Source organism: Pieris brassicae, chromosome 1 (genome assembly GCF_905147105.1).
Source record: "Pieris brassicae chromosome 1, ilPieBrab1.1, whole genome shotgun sequence".
NCBI classification, from domain to species: Eukaryota; Metazoa; Arthropoda; class Insecta; order Lepidoptera; family Pieridae; genus Pieris; species Pieris brassicae.
In genome coordinates this window covers 22,627,555-22,653,629 of record NC_059665.1, presented here as the reverse complement: position 1 = coordinate 22,653,629, position 26,075 = coordinate 22,627,555, and the positions used below count along the sequence as shown (strand labels likewise).

Genomic DNA, 26,075 nt, shown 5'->3' with positions numbered 1-26,075 from the left:
CGAACACCATAAATGACGTGTATTAGTTAAATATAAATATTTATAACAACATATGAAGATATTTATTATTGTCTTTTGTTAACATAGCTTTTACACATTGAAAGAAAACGGCTCTTAACCGGATTGAAGCTATGTATTATTATTAAATAATTATAAGTTTATAATAATAATACGTATTTTGCTCTAATATGACTTTTAAACAAATAATTGAACTTGATTTTCCACAAATAATATTTTTAAATGAAATATAAATATGGGATTGGGAGAAAAATGCTCAAAACAGAGAGAGATGGAGCCACTTGGAGGAGGCCTATACTCAATAAGAGGTCCTTGAAAAAAAAATAGAATATATATATATATATATGTCGCAGATTCAAGGCGATTAATAATTGCAAAATTGGTGTTACTACCGTCGTCCGACATAACTTAATATTTAAACACAGTCAGTGCGCACGTCCGGCGCAGGCGACGTTCGAAACTCAAGTGACTAAAGAATTCACTTACTGCCACGAAACAGTCGCGCCACTGACATTTGGTAGATCACACAGACTAGGTATTGTCAATTGTCAACGTTGACAGTCTTTCTTTACATACCATACCGCATTCTACGACTAACTTCAGAGTGGCGGGAATTTTAAAATACTCATTCTCCGACATATATACATATATATATTTTATGTGTGTGTTTGTTTTGTAAATTTTCAAGGAAGAAATGAGGCTATGTATTATTATTAATTAATTAATAAAAATACATAGCTTCAGTCCGGTTAAAAGGTGTTTTCTTTCAAGATATTTATTACTAACCTGATGCAACTTGAGAGCCATCCGTATAGCGGGCGCAAGTACAGAGTGAAGGAGGGACACGTCCGAAAACACCCATTCGTCGCGTGCGCACGTTATTCGGAAGTCGCCTTTGAACAGCGAATGAAGGCCGTATAAGAAGAACTCCACACTGAAATGTTAAATATGACATATGTTATATTGAGTAACAGATAAAAGACATTTGAAAACGCCTAGTACTATTTATATCAACAATTCGAAACACACAAGTTGTCAAAGATTAAAATAGGACATTAAAGAGAATGCAATGTATGAGATTTATTTTCAAGTTCCGTTTAATGTATTATAAATATTGTTACGAGCTAGGGGATCGGATAGAAAATGCCGTAGATTTCTTCAAGGGTTTATTTCTTGATAAATCAATGAGGAATTTATGGGCACAAATTAATTGCAGAGATGCACTAGTTACACACACAAAAACACAGTCACTAATTACTTCACTTATGCACACTTCACACTGTACTTTATCACTTGTATTCACTTTATTCGCACTTTATCGCTTCGGTGTTTCTCTCTTGTTATCGCATTCAAAACTAAAGGTGACTAGTCGCGTTTCGGCTCGCTTATGTATCCCTGGGAATAATTCTAAACAATATCCGAGAACTTTCTAGGCGGGCTTGCTACTGAGTAGCGATTGCACAATTCTAGAACGTCCGCACTCTTTGTCTCTTTCGCACGTTGCTCCGTCCTTGTCGTACGGCGTTCTAGAGTGCTCAGTCTAGTTTCGAGAAAGTTCTGATCTTCTCTCTCTCTCTCTCTCGTATCATTTCGTCCTTGTCTCACACCTAGAAAGTTCGGTCTAGAATATTCCTCCATCAAAGGGGTATACCTAGGCCTGAAAACTGCACCAATCGACTACACATGTTCTGAAACCGACTGAAAAAAGGTTTCAGCTTCCTGAAAACTAGGGTAACATTATGGAAATTACAATTTTCTAATATGTGATTGACCCTCTCCTGAAACGGTCAGAAATCATATTACAGCCTGCTGAAAAGTCCTCTAACTAGTGGAAAAATCTAGAAACATTGCAGTCGACCCGTCCTCGTAACAATATGTTATTAATAAAAACCTCTACATTTTGACTATTACACGATATAAATCGGTAACTTTATTAATTTATTTACTTTAAATTTGCGTTTTCTTGTTTTGGTTTTGTCTACATGTTTTTTCGTAATATATATGATTTTTGAAGTGAAAACTTCTTCATCGGCGCTTGAAAAAATGTTACTGTCACATTTTTCGGTTACGCGTCACAGTTTTCCGTTACGTATTCTTCTTATCACCTTTTTCTTGTCCCTACCACGGTTGATTCGAAGAGATTTGAAGCCATGAATAATAATAAAAAAAATATATAATGATAACAATGATAGTAATTATTCTATTACAATTAATGACATTTTGTAATTATCTTAGTAGTAGTAACTTTATTTAACCAACTTTTGTAAAGTTGCATATAGTAGAACATTTTTCGAACAATAAGGTCATAAAGAAGTTTTACATCTTACGTGTGCACACGCACACATTTTTTATTAATTTTTAGTTTTAACACTTACACTAAATAAAAAACATATATTTAGACAGATTTATATAGATACAGCTTCTTCCTCGAACTATTTATTCAAATTTTATACATTACCTGGAAGCAGAAAGATGCTGAGCTGCAGCCAAGGCCCGCCTCCCCAATAAGCTGAGGGCGAAACACAGAGTCAGCAGAGAAGGATCTCGTCTCCAGGCCGCGCCCCGTCTCGCCCCGCAGTGCGCGATCCACTCCTGGTACACCGCTATGAATCTACTCCTGAAATTAACATAAACGATTCTGGTGTCACGTGTCCTTCACGGTAAAAAGTGCGAAAAAGGCCGGTAACACACTCGCGAGTCCTGTGGCATTGAGTGTCCATGGGCATCACATCAGGTGAGCCTCCTGCCCGTTTGCCCCCTATTTAAAAAAAAAAACTTAAAAACAAGCGATATCTTTTCCATGTAACAGAATAAAAAAATATACCAAATGTAACAAAACCAATCAAACCTAGTGATCCCACAGGCTCTGAAATCGTAGTCTTCATCGAGATTGACGTTGAAAATGGGATCCAGGTCGACAAAGGACCTCTCCGTCATCGGTCTGAGGGCCTCATTCAGTTCCGGAGACGACAGCCACTCCTCCAGCTTACCCGACTGTATCGTGTAGAAGATTATACTCTGGAAATAAATAAATTTGTAAGAAATGGGGCTTTGAATGAAACGATTGTTTTTACTTCAATACACTACAAAAAGATAATATGATCAGATCGATTTTACACAGAAAGTGAACAAAACTTTATACTAATATGTTATAAATGTAAAGGCGTGTTGAGAAATTAACTCAATTGTCGTGAAGAAAATGCTTTATAATACAGAAAGTACGTCCAATATGAGGTACCCTAACGTTAAACCGTAGGGAGGACGCGGGACATCGGTCAAGAACAGCTACGGAGCTGAGATGCACGAGCAGACGACCTGGAGGGCAATCACAGACGTCTGTCTAGCTAGCGAGTTCCACGAGCTTTTTTTGAATGGACTCTCATTGTTGGCCTTAAGGGCCTTTACCAGCTTGGGCTGTTTTCCCGCGACTAGCGCAAGCGACTGCTGCGAGACTCGGACCTCAGCCTGGGCCGTCCCGGGTGGTTAATCGCCTTAAGCGCAGGACGAAAGCTCCTGGAGTGACCGAAGTACGAAATAAAGCTCAACACCTTCCCCAGTGAAGACGGTTTTCTACCCGCTATCCATTAAGACTTGTCGTGGCCTCGTAAAAGTCTTTTTTGTCAATACCACGAGCTTGGTGTGATTATAAGCCACGCGGTTCGGTGTGTTGCGTGTACGCATCTTGGTCGAAGTGTGCTATTGCTATCGCCAATTCGAATCTGTCGCGTCAACTTAATATTTGACGCGAGGGTAGGTTAAAAAAAATACTATTTTGTAGGTGATGTTTTGTCGGGTAGGTAGATAATATTTTAACCCAAAACCCAAATTATATAAAAGCCTAAAAAAATCTGAAAACGAGGAAAATGTTGTAAATAAATGCGGGTAGTTTCAACTTACCTTAACGTAATACGTGAGTAACACCTTCCTAAAGTCAAACACCTGCAGCATGGAGACAGCACTGTTGTCCGTCACAGAGTAACCTTCCAGGACATATCTCGAGGTCGCCAGCTGCCAGGCGAGCCAACGGAGGGTCCACCATGAACCAGGGGACAGCACTCGACCCCCACAAACCCAGCGGCCACCACAGACGCCGTCTAATTAATGTAAAATTAACCCATTGTCGAAGTCAAACTCAAAATAACTTTATCCATACTTGGTTACCTAGTACACTTATAAACCTCAACAGACAAGATATTAAATTGATTCTAAATTAACATTTACTAACAGTTCGTAGATCGTTCGTTCGTACCGAGGCAAGCGCGAAGAGCGGGTCAACAGGAACTAGCATTAAAACATTTCGCCACTCTTTTTAATCACTAAGTTTTTGGGTCATACTAATTGTTTAAACTGGAGCAAATCAATCACAAGGATTTAGAACAAATTTATAAGAAGCTTTATTGATTAGTTGAATTTATTCAGTACTAATTATCTCATTTTGTTGGTAAAACGAATACAATTTCCATATAAGGAGTGGTTTATCTTCTAGAGTCTGATTGGCCATGCGTTTATTAGTTCACTTTCGAGTATTACTACTACTATTTATGGCCGAAGATATATATTCACTTATTATACATTAATTGGCAATAACCTCTCCGTAGGTAAACGCCTCCTCTTGCTAATAAGAAATTAAATAGTACAGATAAAAAATAATGTAAATTATTTTTATTTAAAAATTTTAGGAGTACTTAAGAGAGGGAGAGAGAGAGAGAGAGTTTTTTATGTTATAAATATCTAGTAATTCGTAGACGCTTCTATCTTATAAACTGCTGAACTGGTTTTGACGATTTTTACAAAAGCTATACCGGTCTTAAATAATCTTGATATGACTTTTATATATACAAAGGAAAATTAATTAAGTAATGGAAATCCTTCAGTCTCACACAAAAACAATAATTGTGAACACCATTTATAATTCATTCATCGTATTTTATAAACAATAATCTTTTTCGCAACCAGTTACGAGGAAAACTCACCACTATTCTCCTCTGGTCCTTCGGAAATAGCTTCAACTTCACGTTGCTGGCAATAAGTCCCGCGAAACTCCAGACCTCGGAGTTGGAAGGAGACCAGCCCATTACCCATTTCAACGATATGCACCAGGCAGTTTAGATAATCAGATGCTAATACTGAAAAAAAAATCATAAACTATATACAATTTTAGTACAATATGTTGGGACATGAATTTATTAATTTTTCATCATCATCATCCATGGCTATACAGCCCCATGTGCGCCTCATACACACTTCGCCAAAGCAATCAATCCAATGCTTGCTGCGCCAACTTTGAACCCCTATTGTTTTGAGGTCTTTGACGACTCCGCCCCACCAACGTCGCCGCGGTCTACAGGGTTTTTCTCTTGTCACCGGGTTGTAAGTTAAGTAAGGACCTTGGGGTTCTATCGTCCGTCATTCGGTGTAGATGTCCCAACCACTTGCGCCTGTTACACTTTATGAATGAAAAAACGATGTTGGCATCGTCATGGATGTTATGAAGTTCTTCTTTGTAGCGAATACGCCAAATACCGTCGTCGCAGAATAAGGAGAGAAATCTCGCCTTTTCTTCTAAGTGGCCAGGTTTCAGAAGGTTTTTAGAGTAGGATATATTGACATCTTGCCATCACCTCAGATACCGATATAAGATTTTGCCATCTTATTTTTTTAAAATTAAATTAATAAAGAATTTGATTGTAAATATAAACAATTCTGGAATCTACTTGAACAAAGACCTAAAAAATCATCAAATTCCATCTAATCCAGAAATTTTGTAATGACTCCTATATTATGTCTGTTTGTACACAGGAGCAGTGTTGGGCTAGTAGTGTCAACGTGCCACTTTCATCCCTGGGGATGTACTTTTTGCTCATTTTAACTCTCACTCATAGGGTGGAGCAAAACACCGTGAGGAAACCGACGTGCCTTAGACCCAAAAAGTCGCCGGAGTGTGTCAAGCGCAGAAGGTTGATCACCTACTTGCCTTAGATATGATGACGGAACAGACACAGAAAACTGAGGCCCAGTTCTAAAAGGTTAACACACACCAAATATTCAAATATATAAGGATATCTCACCAAAACAATCGCCTTGCTGAACAATACCCCATCTCCCAAGCATCAGATCACCGCAGAGGTAGTGTTGCAAGGAACGCGTCAAATGCTCGTAAAATATTGAATTTAGATTATTGTCATCTGAAAAAAAAATGAAAATTAAGTAAAAACGTAGAAACAAATCACTGTAGTACGTACTTGTATCGGAAAGTTTTTTTTTATGATGTTAAAACATCATCGCCCAACTCAATGCTAGAGGACTCGCGAGTGTTTTAAGAATTGGCACGCTCTCTTCTCGAAGTACCTCAATAATAATATTGCTATGGCCGAATTGGTTCGGAAATACCACAGCAGCCAGCTGAGGCGAGGATTTGGAAAGACTAGGAGCAACGTAAAATACGAGGCTCAAGACCGAACGCGATGGAGACTCTTTGGACTCCCCTCTGCCCGCTCTAGGGGTTATAGGACATGAAAACGCAGCTGTTCCAGATGTACGACAAAAACTGCTTTAAAAACGCTCAGTTATGGACTGACAGACGTCGAGGTGATATGGATGAAAATTCGTAATTAGACGTTCGATGATAAAACTCTGCTTCAGGTATGGGAAGAGTACAGGATGATATGGTATACGTTCACCACTAAGCCAATTTACATCAGTATAAGCAAGTTTCAAACATTAGTTTCCGGCTTACAGAGACATGATTTTTTTTATATTCCGGAAATAAATATAGTCTGTAGTCATACATAATCTAATGGTGATTTTTTACATAATTAATAAAATATAAAATTTAACCCAAAAATAATACGATTTTCAATTGTTAAAATTTCTCGTAAATAAATAAATAAAAATCTTATTTTTCTTGTTTTATTAATATGTTTAAGCCGTATAATACTTAAATTTACTCACCAGCCCCAAGATTCCTTTCAAGCTGTGACGAAAGTCTCGTGTTGCTTTGATCCACTCGCTTCGTGTTGTAATCTCTCTCCCAGAACTTAACAGGCCGAACGTATGATGTCATGAATATTGCGCTACCTGTAAAAACATTTACACCTTATAAAAGGCTACATTTTTTTTTTAATATTCTTCATTTTTTTTAGAATTTTATGAATTAAAATGTAAATAATAATATTTTAGAAAATACTCCTATTGTTTATATATTTTTCCTATACCTATATGTTATTAATAGCATCATAATGATTATTATTTTTTTGTATCTGCATGCATAAATAAAAACTATAAAATATATATAAATAAAAACGAATCGCAATATATGTTGCTAAGCGCAAATCACGAAGACGGCTGGACGAATTGGATTATTTTTTTCTTCCGATTCCTTAAACTCTTCGGAATGTTTTATGGAGATAAATATTGGAAAAATTGCACGGAAAAACCTAAAAATCATTTTTTTTCTAAAACGTAATTATTTTTTTATGTTTTGCGGTAAAAATACAATATAAAATAAAAATAGATAAACTTGATAACAACATAAGAGAAAACAACGCCTAAAGAGAGTCAAAAAATGTTTATGCACAGCCAAAAAGAGAAAATATACATACCCAAAGCAGGAGTGAGCGGTGATGACAATAAAGCTGATAGCGCAGCTTGAAGAAACAACATCGCCGAATGAGGTACGGAAAATGGCTGCGCAAACGCATGAAACGCGCTACCCCATGTTATCTGCCACGGGGCTATATAGGTCACAACGAATTGTACCTGAAAAAAAAATCAGTTTTTCAAGTCGGATAAAAAATTATAAACTAGGCATATTATAGATTATCAACCAAATGGTCGTGCATTCGAATCTTGTTGTTGTTTATTTATTTATTTGCACTCCGTTACCATAATATACAGAATTATACATATAAAAAAAACAAAACAAATATAATAATCTAATCTAGTACTCGAATAAAGGTTATTTTCATTTAAATATTATTTATTTTTGAAGTTATACTTCTTTTGGCCCGTTAGGGAAAATTGAAAGTAAATTTCTACGATGCGCGCGCACCCTCACAAAAAACCGACACCCTGTAGTTAGCTACAGTCAACATTTTATTTGTGTTATTTAAATAAACCTTATTTAACTAGATAATGTGTTATAATAAGACTTTAACTGTATTACATTTCCCTATTGTAATATAGTTTTTTCTACAAACGTAGAAAACGAAAAAGTTAATTTAAAAAAAACAATATCTTGTTACGCCAAAGGAGTATAACTTCTAATGCATGTACACACACGTTATTTTATTTATAAAAATAAAATATGTTATGGAACATAAGATACAAGTATAACTTATTCCACGTCATTAAATTTAAATAAGTAGACATACCTACACATCGTCAAAGACAGAGGATGCAGGCCGAGATAAAAAGTCGGCGTAAAAAAACTTTAAAATAGCAAATGATCAAACACCACTTATTTTATAACAAATCAATTAGAAGCAGCCTGTCTAGCACTAGTCCCAGGCCCTTTTATCAACTAGATAATCGTTAACTTTGTAGTAAGCCTTTTTACACAGCTTTTCTTTAACACATTTCTTAAATTTATATATATACACACACGTGAACATAAACTAGAATCTTACCTTCAACAAAAACTCGTAGAACTTGTTAAAAATGATGGCCATAATGAAATAGTCTACTAAAAAAGTCTCCGAGACCTTCTGAGAGCCAAGGTCTAATTGAAAGAGAAGCACCGCAAACACGATGATCAGGTATTGACTTTCGGGGTCTGAATATGCGTTTCTGAGACCTAGAAGAATTATGAATATAAACTATTTAAAAAAAATTTGCCCAGACCTACGAAGATTGTAGCGAAATATTTTTTTTACTGTTACAAATATTTGTATGTTAAAAAAGATTAAACTCAAAAACTACCCGACCAATTATCAATGCCTATACCATTAGAATACTTTCCTAAATTAATAAGCGTGGCGATTCAATCGTCGAAGTTATTGTCACCCGCAGTCAGTATTTATTGATTCCGCATTTACTATTTTGTTGTTCGCGAGTTGTTAATTATAGAGTTAAAACAAATCTATTATTTAAACATAGGCTATATTTATTAATATAATATTAAATAACCAAAAATCTAGTAAAATGTCCATGCGATGATAAAATGTCTATGATAAAACTTGACTCACATTTCAATGCGCATACGCTTATAATAAGCGCGCCCAACGCGTCCCCATACTTTTCAGCAATGGCTGGCGCATCCTGCGTCGTCGCCGCAATCACCACCGCGGGAAATAGCAGGTTCCGCTCGAGAAAACACAGATACACGAATATCTGAAAAGATGTTCATGTTTGACAGCACTCAAGCAGATTGAGCAGGCGTCAAGGCAAAATACGAAATTCCACCCGTACCACAACTTAAGGAGTAAACTTAAGGCAGTTTTTGCCGACGCTATGAGGAACCAGCTGCCCACCAAGTATTTGCGAACAAATTCGACTTAGGGTCCTTTAAGTAAAGAGCGTACTAATTCTGAAAAGGCTGGCAACGCACTCGCGAGCATTCGGGAATTGAAAGTGTCTCCTGCCTCAAAAATTACTGACCTTCTCGAAAATCATAAGCCGAGCTGGCTCTGTCACTTCAAACTGCGCATATTCGTGTTGTTTTAACACTGGACCCGCTAGACACAGCCAAGGTTGTTGCTTACGCAATTGTGGAGTTAGGTAATGCAGAACCCAGCCTAGGCTACCAACTATTATCCATAAGACCTAAAATAATTTAATTGATTTAAATCAGTTCCTACTATGCGTATACGCGATCGTGAACTTCTTCTATCTTCTTCTCTGTACTTTGTTAATCCTACTAGATCAAAGTTCTATTTAAATATATATAGTTTTCATTTGTATGTAAAATATGTGATACCTAATCTACTGTTTTAAAGTAATTTTTTGCTAAATATCATAATTATTTTGAAAAATTTTGACTTTGCGACTATCAAAAGTTCCTTTTTATTAAGCCTAATTGAAATAAATGAATGACTTTTTTTGCATAAAATATTTACCATACATGACAAATGTATTAAAGAAAACATAGCTTGGAATATATGCTGTAGATGTAGCATTATATATGTGAAGTTTAGTAAATAATGCTCACCAAAATCATAGATTAAGGGTGAGATTCAGACACGGCACTTGGCGCTATACTGACTCCCGTTTGTCAAAAATGTATTGGATTTTATCACACGGGAGTCATGGTTCAGTCTCGTCTTGTGGGATAATATTAAATATTTTTACAAGCGACTGCCTCAGGAACACATCATACACATCTTCACGTACACACACTTTCACACCAACACACAACACAGCCGAATTAGGTATTACGTAATCATTTTTATTGATTTCCTGTTGTTTATTTCATCCATTATGTATCTTTGGGTATATTTTCAATATAACTGTTTTTTGTTTTATATAAATAAATAACATGAATAATTATTATCAGTAAATGTCTCGTAGTTCCACTTGTTTAATAAACACAAAATACTCACTGTATTAAGCTGTGGTTTCAACGTAGTGAATACGGTCGTACAGTGAAGTCCGAACACCAAAATTCCCAGGAACGTACACACTATTACATCATTCTTTAACCTTGCGTTAACCGTCTCTTGTAACTTCTTCGGCAATGGATCTTCCATATCCTCATCCGATTTATCCAATTCCGGCTTATTCGTATTGGAATTTAAAGTATTGGAATCGCGCGTCTTATCATCGTTTTCAGTTGGCGGGTCTACTTTGAGAGATGAAGTGGAATTCGTGGTATCTCCTTTAGGATCCAACTTCAGTGAACTAACACTAGACGCTTGGGAGCGTTTGTGCGTTCTCGAGATATTTGTTTCCGAACTAAAGTTTATTTTCGACGCCGAACTACCGACTGAGATCTGTTTTGAAATGTTACTTTCGGAATTATTCTTCTTCTCCTCTGTCATGGTATTTGGTTCAGTTTTATCGTTCTCTGGCGAACACTCTGGATTGTGTACTATATATAATTCTGGCGGTAATAAGTGTTTCTTAATTAAATTCCATATAAGGCTATAGTCACTTGCGCTACGACTCAAATGATACGCTATGGGCACTAGCAGGCCGCAAAATATCGATATTAGTATGTTATGTTTCTGATGCTGCGATTTTTTGCCTTCTATCAAGCCACTGTAGGCGAAGCCATACAATGTTCCTACAGCGGCTAGCGAACGCATCACACAATACACGGCAGCGCTCAAGCTGCTAGTTGCGTTTCCTCCAAACACGTGCATGTCAATTTGTTCTAGTAAGTACATAAGAAATGTATTGACTTGGGGAAACAATCCCAAACTAAACGCTAAAGGAAAAAATAGTAGGAACTTCGATAAGATCTCTTGAACAACGTAAAGGCAATCTCTTTCATTTAATTCTAAGCCATATATTGACAACGGTGTATCTGTGCTTCGTTCACTTCGCGTGTGATCGTCATCATTGAGATTACTACTCACAGCGTAGAGTATCGCTGTACAAAGGCAAAAATATACAGGCCGAGAGAACACAACCATCTTATTAAAACCGTGGACCGGCGACGCAGAATCTGGTTGAACACTTTTCAGTAACGAATATTGACTCCCAGCCATTATAAAACAAAACCAGAACGCGTATATATCCTTGTAAAATCCTAAATTCAAAACCATTGATCCCAAAACTGCGACCGCTATCGCCAGCATTATCGACACAAAGGTCTCTTTGAACGTTAAATTTCTATCAAATAAAGCTAATAACTTTAAACGGTCCATCGTCACTTTAACTTCAAAAGTTTTAGAGAATTTAAATTTGTAATAACTCTTTGTTTTTGGCTGGTTGCTCTTTTTTATTTCGTCCATCATTTTACACAATTTACTAACATTTATTTGTTCATTTAATTCATGGTTTAACGATTGTATCAAACTCGGAAATTGTGCGTCATATTGAGCGTTCATTTGTTGCGCTCGCTGTTGGTTCATTAAGTAATTGATATGCATGCTGGGGAGTCCCATTCGATTCTGCCTTTCATTCTCAATTTCTTCAAGCAGACTGTCGGTGACGTAAGCCACGGGCGACCTTGCCTGTTCTAAATGAGAACGAGTTCCACCATCAAACACATAAAACCTTTTATTTGTGGTATTTGTGTTTATTGGGACGATTGCAGATACATTATTATTACTTGATAGGAGTGGGTTATTGCTGCCTTGATTGGAAGAACTATGGTCGACACTGTCACCACGTTTTGGTTTTGTATTTTCAGTAGTTCCTGCCTCTGATTCTAAGGAACCGCAGCTTCCACCCGCTGTTTCAGTGTTATCTTCCGGTTTGATTTCCTTAATTCTTGGTGCATCTTCATTACCTGGCAACGGAATTGGAAGAGCCTGCGTTCGGGCGCAACCATTTTTATCGAAAGTATATGACATCCAGTTGCCATATTCATCCATAAAACAATGTATAGCCCCGTCTGTAGTGTCATCGAATGACTTCGCGAAATGAACTGTGCCGGAATTGCCTTGTTCTGTGATTGAAGGTTTTTCTTTTTTCTCATCATTTTGTGAAGAATTATTTCGTTGCCTGGTGGAACGTTTTACTTTACGCACTCGATTTCTATGATTTCTATCCATTAAAGGTCGCAATCTTGGACCTTCTTCTATAGGTTGGGTTTCAACTGAAGGAGTATTATTTTCATTGCAGCACGGCAAAAATTCTACTCTTGAATTGAGAAAGGCAGCTAATAATGGCATTGAAGTCGGAAGTAGTGTATTTGTAGATGTTTGTGCAACTTCTTCTATCGATCTTTTTCTGGTTTTGTAGGAAACTTCTCTTTCAATTCGTCCACTTTGTCGGTGACTTCGCCGACGACCATCTTCTCTATGTGGCGTTGGCATTACGACAGTGTTTGCGTTTGTCGCAGCGAATAAACATTCTAATCCCTGTACTAAAGCAACTTGCGCCTCAACAGCATCCATTAGTAACCTATCTTCATTTTCATCAAATTTTTCTTTCTTAAAATCTCGCTTCTTGTTCTCCTTTTGTGATGACGCTCGGGAACGCGCTAAGTTTTTAACCTGCTTTGGTATTGCGCCTAAATTTTTTGGAACATTTGTAGAAGTTTCTCCTAAAGCTCCAAGTTTTTTACATATTACTTCTTCAGTATAAACACTACCGTTGGACGCTATTTGTTTTGAATCTGTTTCTTCAAATAGCCATTCAATGCTATATACACTCTTATCATCAGCGCTCTTATTACTATCGCAAGTAAGTTGCGACTCTTCCGTTTCTGGCGGTTGTTTCTCAACGTTATTTTCAACCTTTCTTTCCTCACTACTACTGCTAGAATTAGATATATCGTGGTCCCATACTTTTTTTTCCACTGGCTGCTTCTCTTCTGCTCTTTTTTCCGATGGTTCGCCTATGTCATTTGATTCTAAACTAGATTTTTCTATTAGTAAATCTTTTGAACTTGCACTAGCCTTATCAAAATAATCTGCATTGTATTTACAATCACAAGGATGCCCCTGACCCTCGTGTCGGGTATCTGATTTGGCAGATTTTTTCAGTCTTGTAGGCTTTTTTTCACTTGGGCAGCCCGAATTGTGTTTTCCTACTTGGATTCGATCACAGGGATGTTTCTTGCAATCATGTTGATTTTTTGTACGAACTACTCGCACATCATTAGGTCTATCTAATAAGGGAGATCTCGAACCATTGTTCTCATAATCAGAATCACTAGAACGCATTGCAGATGATTGCTCTGCATCCCAGTCAAATCCTCTAAACTGTTTTTCATCTTCATAATCACTATAACTTTCTCCGCTGGAATCTAAGTCTGTTTCCTTTTGGGAAGTCTGCATTTCATCAGATATTTCCGCTATGGGATAAACAATCTCTGAGCCGTAATTTAAATACGGATAACTACATCCTTCACCATTTTCGTTCTTGGGGTATAAATTTAAGTGGGGACCACGGGTGAGACACTTGCTAGGAGGTGGTATAACTGCACTTTTTGGATTTTTAAGCACTTGTCCGCCAATGGTTTCCGCACTATTGGGATGTGGTGATAAATTGGAAACACTAGGGGGAGGACAACCAATTTCTAAAGCAGCACTTTTGATTCTCCGAACACCCGGACTCTTACCCTTACTTTTATCAGTCTCAGCTGGTGCTTCAGCTTTGACCATCATATATTCACCTAACTCTACACTAGCGAAAAATCCAGTATCAGCATTATTAGAGTGTCTCCTCATATGTGAAACTAGCTGCGCGGTTGAATTAAGAAGCGGCAACTGTATAGTAGACATGGTAGAGTTGGAATTTCTTCGCATATTTGATGATTGTGCAGTTGCAAGGGCCACAGCAGACTTGGTACAACTTTCATCTGGGTAATTTGTGTATCTGCGTCGTTGTGCCAGTCTCTTCTTTGGTGAAGGTGGTCCTACACTAGGTTCCGAGTTGTCTCGGGAATCTGAACTCAGTTGTCTAGCAAATTTGGATTGATATGGTTCTCCAACAGCCGCCTCGTCGCCGTCCAAGTAAAGCCATTCTTTAAAGAAATCCCTATTGCTGGAGCCTCGTCTGTGAGGGCACTCATGATACCGACGACTGACTTTAGCAAATGGGCCTTCATCCGTATTATGTACAGGTAGATTTTTATCACCTCTGGAATTTCTATGTTCTTCAGCAACCAGTTCATCAATTCTACCAGGTGCACCACGTCTACTTCGGATATCTCGCCTATGACCAGATTTTGATCTACTTCTAGTTGGACGAGATTTTGATGGTCCAGCATCAGCTGTCTGCGCAAGACACAAATCTGATTTAGTTGTAGCAACTGGGTCCAGCTGTTTGCCAGACATTGCACTATCTTCCATGCTAGATTCCGAACTATTCTTACGGTGAACATCCACTTTTAAATCTGAAATGCGATAAGCATGTCAAAAATCTGTCTAATTGTTTTATATTGTAAAAAGATGGTGTGAGGTTACACTAAAAGTAAAACACAGAACAAGGGGTAATTACACAGTTTTACTCAACTATTATAATATACTTCTCCAAGTTACTACTTCATTATTTTTTCTAATATTGGCAGAAGAAAAATACAACTTACCTATAGTACTGTTATTTGGTTTATGATAGGTTTCAAGGGAAGTAACAGAGTCATTGTCACTTGGAGGAACAGCAGCTGCACTTAAGGTTTGCATTTCCACACCCTCCTCTGGCCTGCGGGATTGCAGTAGACTAAACAATTGTGAGTATATTTAATACGTGCAAACAAAGCCAGGTTAGAGCAAAGCTGAATCTAATCCACTATTACTTTAATATGAGGTACACTAATATACTAAGTCATTACAAAATTGTTATTTTGTGGTAGCTTATACATAAAAAGTATATTAGTCTAATAATAGTTATAACATATTATGAATGATAATATCAATATGAAGGTAACAGAATGTGTTTATTTAAAAACATAATTAAAAAATACATAGGATACAAAAATGAACTGAATTCAACATTCATCAAAATACATTTTTAGACATATCATGGATATCAAATATTGACTGCAAAATACCACTACTACTCTACTAAGCTACCACTAGGCATAAATCTACCACTAAGCATAAATCTACCACTAAACAATCCTACCACAGCAATAGCAGACTTGCATTTGTAGACTAATAACTTTAACATATTACATTGTCACAATGATCATGAATAAAGGCATAGTCAAGCTAGATAATGAATTCAGGTCATTAAATCATATGTTTGTAAAAATTAAGTTTACATTTTTATGCTTCATTTTTCTCTATTGTTTGTCTGATTGGATAATGCTATAAAAATATGATACAGACACAACATTTTAATATACAAACTCCTATTAAATATGAGGACTACTTACGCAGCATTCTCAGTAGGGTTGCCTGATTCATCTGTTGTTTCAACAACAATTAATTCCTTTGTATCATACATGTGGTGCAAGCCATGGTTTATTACCTTGAGGACAGTAAAGACCAAAGCCACTAGAACACAATAAACTGCCCAACCAACACTTGCTGGTGGAAAGTACTGTAATGAAAGGTTTAAAATTAAACATATTGAACAAATGTAATATTTAATAATATAATATTATATAATATATATATTTAAGGCTTCTTATTGTTTACTAAGACTTCCTTGTTTACAATAATTTTTTTTTAAATAGTTATAGTTAAAAAAAACTTAGCTTCAGGAAATAAATCGCTTTAGAACAGCTGCCACATAACCAGTTTAAGTTTTGTAATTTATTAGTAAAAACAAATGACTAATCGCGAGCTGCGGAAACTTAAAGAACATTGACCTGATTATTTGTAATGAATGCTTCATCAAACACCGCGAAACTACTTACCAGGTATACGGAGAAGGGTAAGCAAAGGAGGAATAGCCATATGTACAAATGTACGGTGTTACAAAATAAGTTCTGATGGGGATCATAAAACCAACCCCCAGTTAAAGATGCCCATATACCCTGCCGTAATATCTCCAATGTTTGTGAACCCATTTTAATTACTAGAGACACATAATCACGTTTGACTGACTGTCGACACTCACAAGACTATACATATCACAATTTCAAACATAATTTCACATCAGCTCATGTCGAAAAGAAACTCTGTCCTCTTTACTGCCATTTTGTACGACGTTCATAGTTCACACAATAACAAAATTGCAGACATGTGTTTTACAGAAATATATGCATAAAGCTTATATCTCGGGGTTACAATTACTTATTTTCGAAAGGTTTGTCAAAGACACAACATTGTTTTAATATTTAATGGGATTCTAATATAATAACATAAAAACAGTCGACATTCCTACAAAACAACACTCGATTCGAATTTGATATTTGACTCGACACTTCATCTGAAAATGACATTCTTATTGCCAAAATCATAATCGCGTTTGACATTACTAGGGAGTTCAAAAAAACCGGTATTTTCTTTGATAACTATTACGGAAAACCTAAATTACTTTTAGTTGTTCAAGAAAACACAGACTGTAAACACGATTGTTCGCGTCGTGTATTTTTGTTTTGCTTTGACGTTCTAAATAGGGAAATTTTATATTACTTTCAAATTAACGCGCGACCTTTGCGCAAAATTATTTGATAAAAAGCTTTATATAATAATTATCAAGTGAGTGTTGAGTGACGGTCTGAGTAAAAAATTATTTTGAAAAATGCCTGAAATTGAAACAATTTTGAAACAAGCTGCTATGCAAGTTGGAGCTGGAGGTAGTGCTGGATTTATTGAAGTGTGCATTATGCATCCACTGGATCTCGTAAAAACAAGGTTGCAATTGCAATCTACAACAACAAAAATTCATCACTCTGATCCACATTATTACCGAGGGATAATAGACTGTATGAAAAAAATGCAACAGCACGAGGGGTTATTATCATTCTGGAAGGGAATATTACCGCCAATTCTAGCAGAAACTCCAAAACGAGCTGTGAAGTTTGTTACCTTTGAACAGTATAAACGATTTTTTATGTTTGGCTCACCGACTCCAACACCTTTAGTTAGTTTTGATTTCATTTTTCCCTTAATTGATTTTATGTTTATGTTTACATTTAAACAACTAAAATACCATTCATTGTTGAATCTTTAAATTGTGGATAGATACATTTTAATCTATAATTTTATCTTACAATCTGATCTACATATTTTAAGAATTTTGTCCGTTTCGAGGCGTTCTTAATTTTGTAGTATTTAAAGTTGCATTATTTATTTTAATAAAATATTATGAAACGTAATATTAACATTAATATAAGTGTCAATGTCATTGTCACTACATATACTTTAAAAAATACTTAATAAGGTTAAAAAACTAACACCCGTATCGTACGTAAATGTATATGTAGGTACATTATATATTTTCAGACATTTGCATTAGCCGGCTTAGGAGCAGGGATCACTGAAGCGGTGTTAGTGAACCCGTTCGAAGTAGTCAAAGTGACTCTTCAGTCAAATAAGCAGCTGGCTACGCAAAGCCCCAGCACTTGGACAGTGACTAGGGAGATAGTAAGAGAAAGTGGTCTCGGCTTTAGGGGGCTTAATAAAGGATTGACAGCGACGATAGCCAGAAATGGCATCTTCAATATGGTCTACTTCGGCTTTTATCACAGCGTGAAAGGATACTTGCCAGAATACCAGGTACGAATTACACTTGTACTTAATGTTTAAGTGCTTTACTATTGCCAATACATCAAAATACTTCGACTTTAATATTAAACTTACACAAAGGCAGATTTTTTTGTAATGAAATAGAAAGTAAACAAGGCTCACCTGATGTTAAGTGTGCAAATAGATCGATTCGATGTTTATGAATAAAAGCGTTAAGATTAAAAACGTATACGTAAACGGCATGAAGAGCATCCTTTATTGCTCCCTAGATCGTCTCGTATGTAGAGTAGCTGCTGCCGATGCCCCACCACCATTATTCCGATATCGCCACTGGGCCCAAGAGAGATCAACCCAGAGAGCGCGTTTTCTTTTGCAAATTGATTTATAGACCAACAGTAGACGAATCTATGGCTTTACGCACTGTCAAGGGAAATTTTGCTACTACCTGAAAGACTTTTTAAGAGACTCAATGTCATCGTTAAGACCAGGCCATGTCGCCTAAAACTGACCACAATTTGAAGTCTAAAAGGTTGAGGTCTATATGAGCTCATATAAAGTCCAGAACGTTGGTTTTAAGCCAGGCTTGGGTAGTTCGTGCCTTGTGACCAGGTGCAGGAAAGTCCGTGAAGTGTACTGATGGGATGTCCACGGTATATTTTTTAAAAGTGGATTGCTGAAAGGTTTCGCAAGATGATCCAACTGTATCTTAAATCTGGCTGTAGTTTCACCTTCTTGATAAGACACAGGATGATGACCATGCTGTACCTTTTGGACCAGCTTCTTTAGAACATACACTTTATCAATTTGCTCATTGTAGTGTTCTTCAATCGTGAATATTTTTTCATCAGTAAAGAGGATATTTTTGTGCTTTTCACCTGCGGATTGACCTAAATGTCGTGTTGACTGATCCACTCTCTTATATTTCAAATATTTATTTAGGGCATGTCCTGTATATCGACGATAAGCACCGAGCTTCAGGAATTGTTTTATAATATGCGACAGTCCTAGCAGTATCGCGATAAGGTTTTTTTTAGTTCTAACAGCCTTTGAAGTGTCTGGAATACCTACGACCGACACCTCCATAACCACTTTGTGCAAGGCGATCACTGCAATCCTATTTTCTTTAACATCCCATTCTATATGGTGATTTGATAATGAACACGAAAGAATATCGCGCAAAATCGAAATAAGTTTTTAAAATAATATACGTGTTCCATATTCAAAATAATTAAAAAATTGAAAAAGGAAATGCTTGAAACTGACATAAAGTTAAAACTATTGCCATAATATTAAAAAAAAAAGTTTTTATGTAACAATATTTATGGGCAGACCAGGTCATATAATTGCGTAGCATTGACTACGAAATTATATGCCTGTCCGTACATAACGTAATATCTGTAGAGGCATGGACCGGCTGTAATGCGGAAACTTATTTCCTCTTGTTAACAAAGCTAGGCCTTGCAACCGTTTTGCCAAAAATATTGTTATATTACTAATATCGCTATTTTTAGAGTTGGGGCAGGAAATTTAAGGTGTAGATATATTTTTAATACCAAATCATAACAAAAAAGAATGTGTAAAAAATAAAACCTTTTAGGCCACGCTAATAATTTAAATGTATAAAAAATAGGTCCAGACATATATTATCAGAACTGAATAAGACCAACATTGTAACATGAGAATTTTATATACATATATATGTTGTTTTGCATGTATTAGTCCAAAATGGTTATTTGATATATTTAAACTAGATTATCCGACAGACGTTGTCCTCCCAAACGCATACAAAAAATTCCATTCAAATCGGTTCAGCCGTTTAAAATGCGTTCAGTGACGTACACACGTACAGTAGAATGATATATATCATTATACTAGAATGAAGAATGATATATATAAATATATATATCATTCTAGTAGCTATTGAGAATGTCAGATACAAGTTAGTTTAAATTTGATAGAATTTTTTTTCCAAATTAAATACTTTATCAGTTTTAAAAATGAAACCAATAATTTAATCTTCACAGAACCAATAGCGAGGAGCGATAAGAACATCTTTGCCCCGAAGTGTTATCGTACTCGAATACTTTACGTTTCATTTGACAATATTTCTCATTAACATATAAAAACTATGTTATAAAACTCGTACGGTAAAGAAATACATCGTGCCTTGGACTTAAAATTAACGGAGTTTATCAGACACAGAAGGCAGATCACCTACTTGCCTGAAAAAAGCAAATGATTATGAAACAGATAGAGGCTCAGACCTAAAAAGTTGTAGTTGTTGGGTCTTTTATAGTAGTCTATAGCCTAGTTACCAACGTAACCAGAACTTATCGAATGATGCAAGTTTTTCATTGAATAATGTAACATTGGTAATTATGGTTTACCTGTAATTACTAAACAATTTCTACATATTGATATCGGCAATGATGATAATTAAGCGAATTCAATTTATTGAATTTTGACATACGTAAGTCACAAGTTTCGCATCCGATTCTTACCTCTAAACGTGGCTGAGGAAAAATCCATTAAAGACTGAATAGTATCGATACTAATTTGTTCATTATTACAAAAGATAATTTTAATAGGTGTGACAATTATTTAATAATAATAATTAGATTGATTAATTATATCATCAGCCATATGTACATAGGTATGCATATGTCATATGACAGTTGACTGTTGTCAAAACTTATGTTCTAAATTTAATTTTTAGATACAACTTATACTTCAACGTATACAATCCAACTGTATTGCGACTTTTTGCCTCAGATTGCATTCGTTTAACGTTTTTCTCAACACAAGTTGGTGATCGGCTTGCTTTGTACATGGAAAATATCGACATGGCGCATGTGTCTGATTTATACCCATAAGGGACATTTCATTAGCATATAATTTCATTCTATATTCCATTAGACATACATCATAATTGAATACTGCACAATCATTAAACGCGTCACTATGTTGAGGTTACGCATAAATGCATTGTTGTATATATTGTTTCAATTATATAGTAACTGTTTACTGTTACTAAACACGTTCGTGATACATAATGTATTGGTATGTAGTCAATAGCTACAACAGCTAAATACCCTTATATATACTTTGACATTTTTATATCGGTTGACTTTTTAAAATTAACAATTAAAATATCAGTATTTTAATTTTATTAATTTATTTCATATTACACTTCAGAACCTAACTCGACGAATATAAATACAAATCTAATGCTGTGTTCTTTGTGTTGTCCATACTAATAAGTTATTATTATCAAATATTTTATATTTTTACAGTAACTTAATATTAATTCAATAGAAAAGTTATTAATATAAAAATGAAACTAAAAATTAATATAAACAGAACAAGAAAACATTTACAAACAACACACCTATTTATAACGAATTATAAACAATGCAATTCTTGTGAATTTAGCCAGTGTGCAACTGTATCCGTCTCACATGCTATATTCAGGGTGCGCAAGACATGCATAAATGGCCTTTCTTTGAGTAAATTTGTACGCGCTCAATTCATTGCAAGCAATTGCGACATCTTACCACGCCGAGTGATTATTTGGCACACGGACCTCCACACCATTACCGCATTATATACACCTCTAAGGACCTTAAATAAAATATAATTAGTAAGGGCCGAAAGACAAAATTACATTATATAATCTAGTTTAGATAAATAGAGACGCCATTGTAAATTCACGAGAGTTCAACATTATTATAAAATGATTTTGCAATAGTCCTGTACACTATCGCCCAATTTAGCACACATTTCTTTGGCAGTTTAGTAGATTTGTAGCGAGAATACCATTTATTGTAACGCTAGGAGTCGAACACAGGACCCACGATACTTATACTCGGGATTTTTTAATAGGGAGGATGGGAATTATTAACGATATTTAACATCATTATAACATTGATATTCCAGGATCCACTTCTTGAGTTTGGGCGGAAAGTCCTAATAGGATTTACGTCAGGCGTCTTAGGTTCGTGTGTGAATATACCTTTTGATGTTGCCAAGAGTCGAATCCAAGGTCCTCAGCCCGTGCCTGGAGTGATCAAATATAGTTCGACCAGTGGTGCAATTTGTCTCGTCTATAAGGAGGAAGGGTGAGTATTATATTTGTACTGTACGATAAACAAAATCCTTTATCCGGCAGTACTAACATTTTAGAATGATTTATCAAATTTTACGTTACTTATGCCTTTAGAAATTATTTATGTATTAATAAGTACACGTTGTATTGAGCATTGTTGGCCTAGTGGCTTGAACGTGCGGCTCTCATCCCTAAGGTCGTAGGTTCGAACCCCGGCTGTGCACCAATGGTCTTTCTTTCTGTATGCATTCAACATTCGCTGGAATGGTGAAGGAAAACATCGTGAGGAAACCGGCTTGCCTTAGACCCAAAAAGTCGACGTGTGTTAGGCACAGGAGGTTGATCACCTACGTGCCTTTAAGATTGACAAATGTTCATGTAACTGAGGTCCAGACCTAAAAAGGTTATAGCGACAACTGATTTATTTTATTATTTAACGTTTTATGTGTGGTACTTAGCAAATTAGTAAAAGTTTGCCATTCATCAGGGATATAGGGAATTATACAAGGGAAAATATTGTTACGATAAGTAAATCTGTTAATGTATCATATTTATACTAGTTGACCCGACAGACGTTATCATATACAGACGAATGATGTCTTTAATGATCTTTAAAGAAAGTCCTCTTGAAAACAAAACATACGCCGTTAAGTTTCATAACAATTAGCTCAGATGATTTATATTTATATATATTTCTTGGATAATTAAAAGTTAACATAGCAAGACATTATTAAACGATTCAGTGAGCTTAACTCAATCCTATAACAACAACAATAGCCTATATTTTCAACTTAACTAAAAAACTTTAAAAAAATATTACTTTTAATGTTTTGGTTTGTCCACCGTTGTACGTGGGCCTCCTCTATCCGGTCCCACTGGCCCAGGGTCCGTGGTCCAGGAGCGGCCAATGACTTTTTGACACTGGTTTTAATGCGCTGTAGTTTGTTTTTGGATATTCAAAGATTTTTCAGTGTGTTGAACCATAAAAATATTATTGAGTGTTCCTAAATCCTACAATCCGATATAAATGAAAATACAAATATCAATATTCGAATATACAACTTATAGTAATACCTATTAAATTTTTGCTTTTATTCTACGCGGGTTTAGTATCTGCTATAATCTGTATTTATATTATGTGACAATCTATACATATACTGTAAGTCGGTTACTGTGACAACGGCACAGATTAAAGATATTTGCAACATAGTCAGGTTGCAAATATTTTTAACCTAAGCTTTAATAGATTTTGCCACCATTTGCATTTTAGGGTTATAAATTTCTTTAAATCAAAACATATATACACATAACAAATATTACTAACAAAACAAACACAGAAGATTAATAATCAAAGATAAAAAAATAAAAGAGAATGAGAGATAAAAATTTTTTTAAAGGACAAGTTACGTTTTAAGTTAATGTAATGGAGTACAAATGAAAATATATCTAGATTTTAAATAAAAAATTAATTCAACATAATTATTATTCAATTGAACTCAAACATGAATTCAGTATAGTTAATTAGTTGCTTATCTATCTGTGGCCTAGAATTTAATTAACCTCGTTATTACACTAAACTCACTTAGAGCCGGCGACCCAAAGTGTGTCTAGTCTTGTTCATTATCACCTACACTAAAACAAAAACGGTCACACATAATCTGAAATATGTAGGTAATTTTCCTGTTTCTACTGTAGCTTTGCGTTGTATTAGTTACCACTGTTTTAAAATACGTTGGCGAAATGCCAGTGTTTGACTAGGTTACTAATTACATATCTGGTTAAAATATCTGCCTACTGTTTAACTCAATGTAGCTCTATTTATTTTCACTTTACTCTTATCAGACTTTATCTGTTACTGATAATGATTAAATAGGTTTCACAATAACATTTTATCGTATATATTTTACTCAATTTTTTCAAGTTCAACCATATTAATGGCTTGATTAATTTATATATATAAGTATATAACGCTGACACTGTGTTTAAGTTTTAAATTAAAAATATATAATTAACAAATAATATTTTATATATATCATTCGTTCATTATAAAATTAAAATACTATAATAGTTTTGAAGGATTTCAAATGATAGCTAGAAACTAACTCGAACAAATTACCGGACGTTAGTCATTTACAAATAAAATAAGTTATGGTTTGTACATTTATATCTGGACCTGGACTGGATACCCAAACCTGTCCAATAACAAGGAAAGGAGTTCCATATTACTTCACCCACAGATGAAATTGACTTATTAACAACAAAATTATATACATATTGTTTATATAATAAAATGTCCCCACACTAAAAAAAATGTGTTATCATCGTGTAGCAATACCCTCTCCAACTCTCTCTGGAACATATCCAAATTCGTTCGTTCGTTCGTAACTGAAAATACAACTCACCATTACCTGAAAAACAAGGATTATCGGTTCACTGATAATGAGGCCTGAGGCCCTTTATAAATCTATATTTGTTTACCTTAATAGTTAGATTTGTTATAAGAGAAATTCAGGGTTAATAGGGAATGTAATGTGTCTATAAATTATATTTTTAATGTTTCGATATCAACCTTTTTAAATTTTTGTTGCTTCGAAATAAGAGGATTTTTATATCCAAAGTAAATTTAAAAAGCATATGTATTTAAAAAGGAAATGTAATTGTAAACATAATGTATTAATGTAAATAACGAGGAAATATCTATTTTTATTAGGTATATAATTGTAGAGAAGTTATAAATATCATGAACTTTGACGCATTCACGCTTAAAATAGTTGTGGACCAATATACGTCATGAAACTATTTACAATTATAAGTAAATGTAGGTAAATAGTTACTTCTTATACTTCCCTGTATCTAAATTATAATTTTATATATTACATGACAATTATCGCATACTATTTAAATAATATAATTATAATTTATTTATTAAATAAATGTGATACCAATATTTTTTATTACGACATTCTGTTGCAACTTTTAACTAAAATTAAATATTTCAAACCCCAACCCCTAACTGATAGACTTATTTTTTTTTCAGTTTTCGAGCTTTGTACAAAGGATTGTTACCGAAAGTACTTCGGTTGGGCCCCGGTGGTGCAATAATGTTGGTTGTGTATGACTATGTCTATCACTTCTTAGAAAATAAGTTTGACAGTAAGCCAAATATTTAACAGTTTCAAATATATCATTACTGTTTGTAAATAAACTACTTTGGAAAATACCAACTGCCAAACAAACAAAAACGTAAAGGTATTTATTTTTAAATAATTGTTGATCATATTGAAAGTATATATTTTTATTACAAATCGTGAGTAAATGTGCTGTGATAGATTAACGATAGGTATGTATTAAAGTACCTAAATTATCGTCAGAAGGTATGAGTCGATAATGATATAGGGATAAAATATGATTGTTTTGTATTATTTTATATAACAAGCATTTTTTTATTATAGCTTAAGAGATACAATGCCTTACCTACTAAAGTGAATATTTGACATAGCCAATTACTTTGTAGTAACTTTTTATATGTACAAAATATGAAAGGTACCAGAACCAAACTTTTTGTTTAGATATTAGAAAGTACATTGTATAAATAATAATAAAGGTATGCAATATAATTTAGCATTTGTTATAACTTTCAATAAATTTATAAAACATAACATCTTTTATTTATTCCTTATTCGTTTTTTTAAATGCTAATCTTGAATAATAACAATCGATCCTCTTACCGATTATAGGTACATCCCTACTTTCACAGT

At 34.9% G+C, this 26,075-nt stretch overlaps 2 protein-coding genes across 5 annotated transcripts in view; one reads left to right on the top strand and one right to left on the bottom strand.

Moving 5' to 3' along the window:
* Positions 1 to 16,930, bottom strand: part of LOC123714798 (pecanex-like protein 1) — a 34,091-nt gene extending 17,161 nt beyond the window's left edge. For 2 of the 4 annotated variants that reach the window (XM_045669325.1, XM_045669343.1), the window contains exons 1-15: positions 16,436 to 16,930; positions 15,950 to 16,116; positions 15,161 to 15,291; positions 10,557 to 14,968; positions 9,616 to 9,780; positions 9,204 to 9,348; positions 8,646 to 8,812; positions 7,620 to 7,776; positions 6,970 to 7,095; positions 6,087 to 6,203; positions 4,992 to 5,144; positions 3,916 to 4,112; positions 2,867 to 3,036; positions 2,477 to 2,635; positions 805 to 952 (exon numbers count right to left, since the gene is read on the bottom strand). In XM_045669325.1, coding sequence (XP_045525281.1) covers positions 805 to 952; positions 2,477 to 2,635; positions 2,867 to 3,036; positions 3,916 to 4,112; positions 4,992 to 5,144; positions 6,087 to 6,203; positions 6,970 to 7,095; positions 7,620 to 7,776; positions 8,646 to 8,812; positions 9,204 to 9,348; positions 9,616 to 9,780; positions 10,557 to 14,968; positions 15,161 to 15,291; positions 15,950 to 16,116; positions 16,436 to 16,588 — 6,567 coding nt within the window. In that variant the 5' untranslated portion in view covers positions 16,589 to 16,930. The remainder of the gene's footprint in view (positions 1 to 804; positions 953 to 2,476; positions 2,636 to 2,866; positions 3,037 to 3,915; positions 4,113 to 4,991; positions 5,145 to 6,086; positions 6,204 to 6,969; positions 7,096 to 7,619; positions 7,777 to 8,645; positions 8,813 to 9,203; positions 9,349 to 9,615; positions 9,781 to 10,556; positions 14,969 to 15,160; positions 15,292 to 15,949; positions 16,117 to 16,435) is intronic. The other 2 variants (XM_045669333.1, XM_045669352.1) reach the window with 1 other exon arrangement.
* A 147-nt stretch (positions 16,931 to 17,077) lies between these two features.
* On the top strand, positions 17,078 to 25,951 carry LOC123714608 (mitochondrial 2-oxodicarboxylate carrier). Its single transcript, XM_045668953.1, has 4 exons — positions 17,078 to 17,607; positions 17,970 to 18,242; positions 22,149 to 22,330; positions 25,355 to 25,951. The coding sequence occupies exons 1-4, from the start codon at positions 17,266 to 17,268 to the stop codon at positions 25,485 to 25,487; spliced, it is 930 nt and encodes a 309-aa protein (XP_045524909.1). The 5' UTR covers positions 17,078 to 17,265; the 3' UTR covers positions 25,488 to 25,951.
* Positions 25,952 to 26,075: the final 124 nt, after the last annotated feature.

Excerpts from the sequence above, each read along its gene's own strand:
- LOC123714608 (XM_045668953.1), top strand. The coding sequence starts at position 17,266 with ATGCCTGAAATTGAAACAATTTTGAAACAAGCTGCTATGCAAGTTGGA. Across the intron at positions 17,608-17,969 it reads CACCGACTCCAACACCTTTA|ACATTTGCATTAGCCGGCTT; the intron begins GTTAGTTTTGAT and ends ATATATTTTCAG. Across the intron at positions 18,243-22,148 it reads GATACTTGCCAGAATACCAG|GATCCACTTCTTGAGTTTGG; the intron begins GTACGAATTACA and ends TTGATATTCCAG.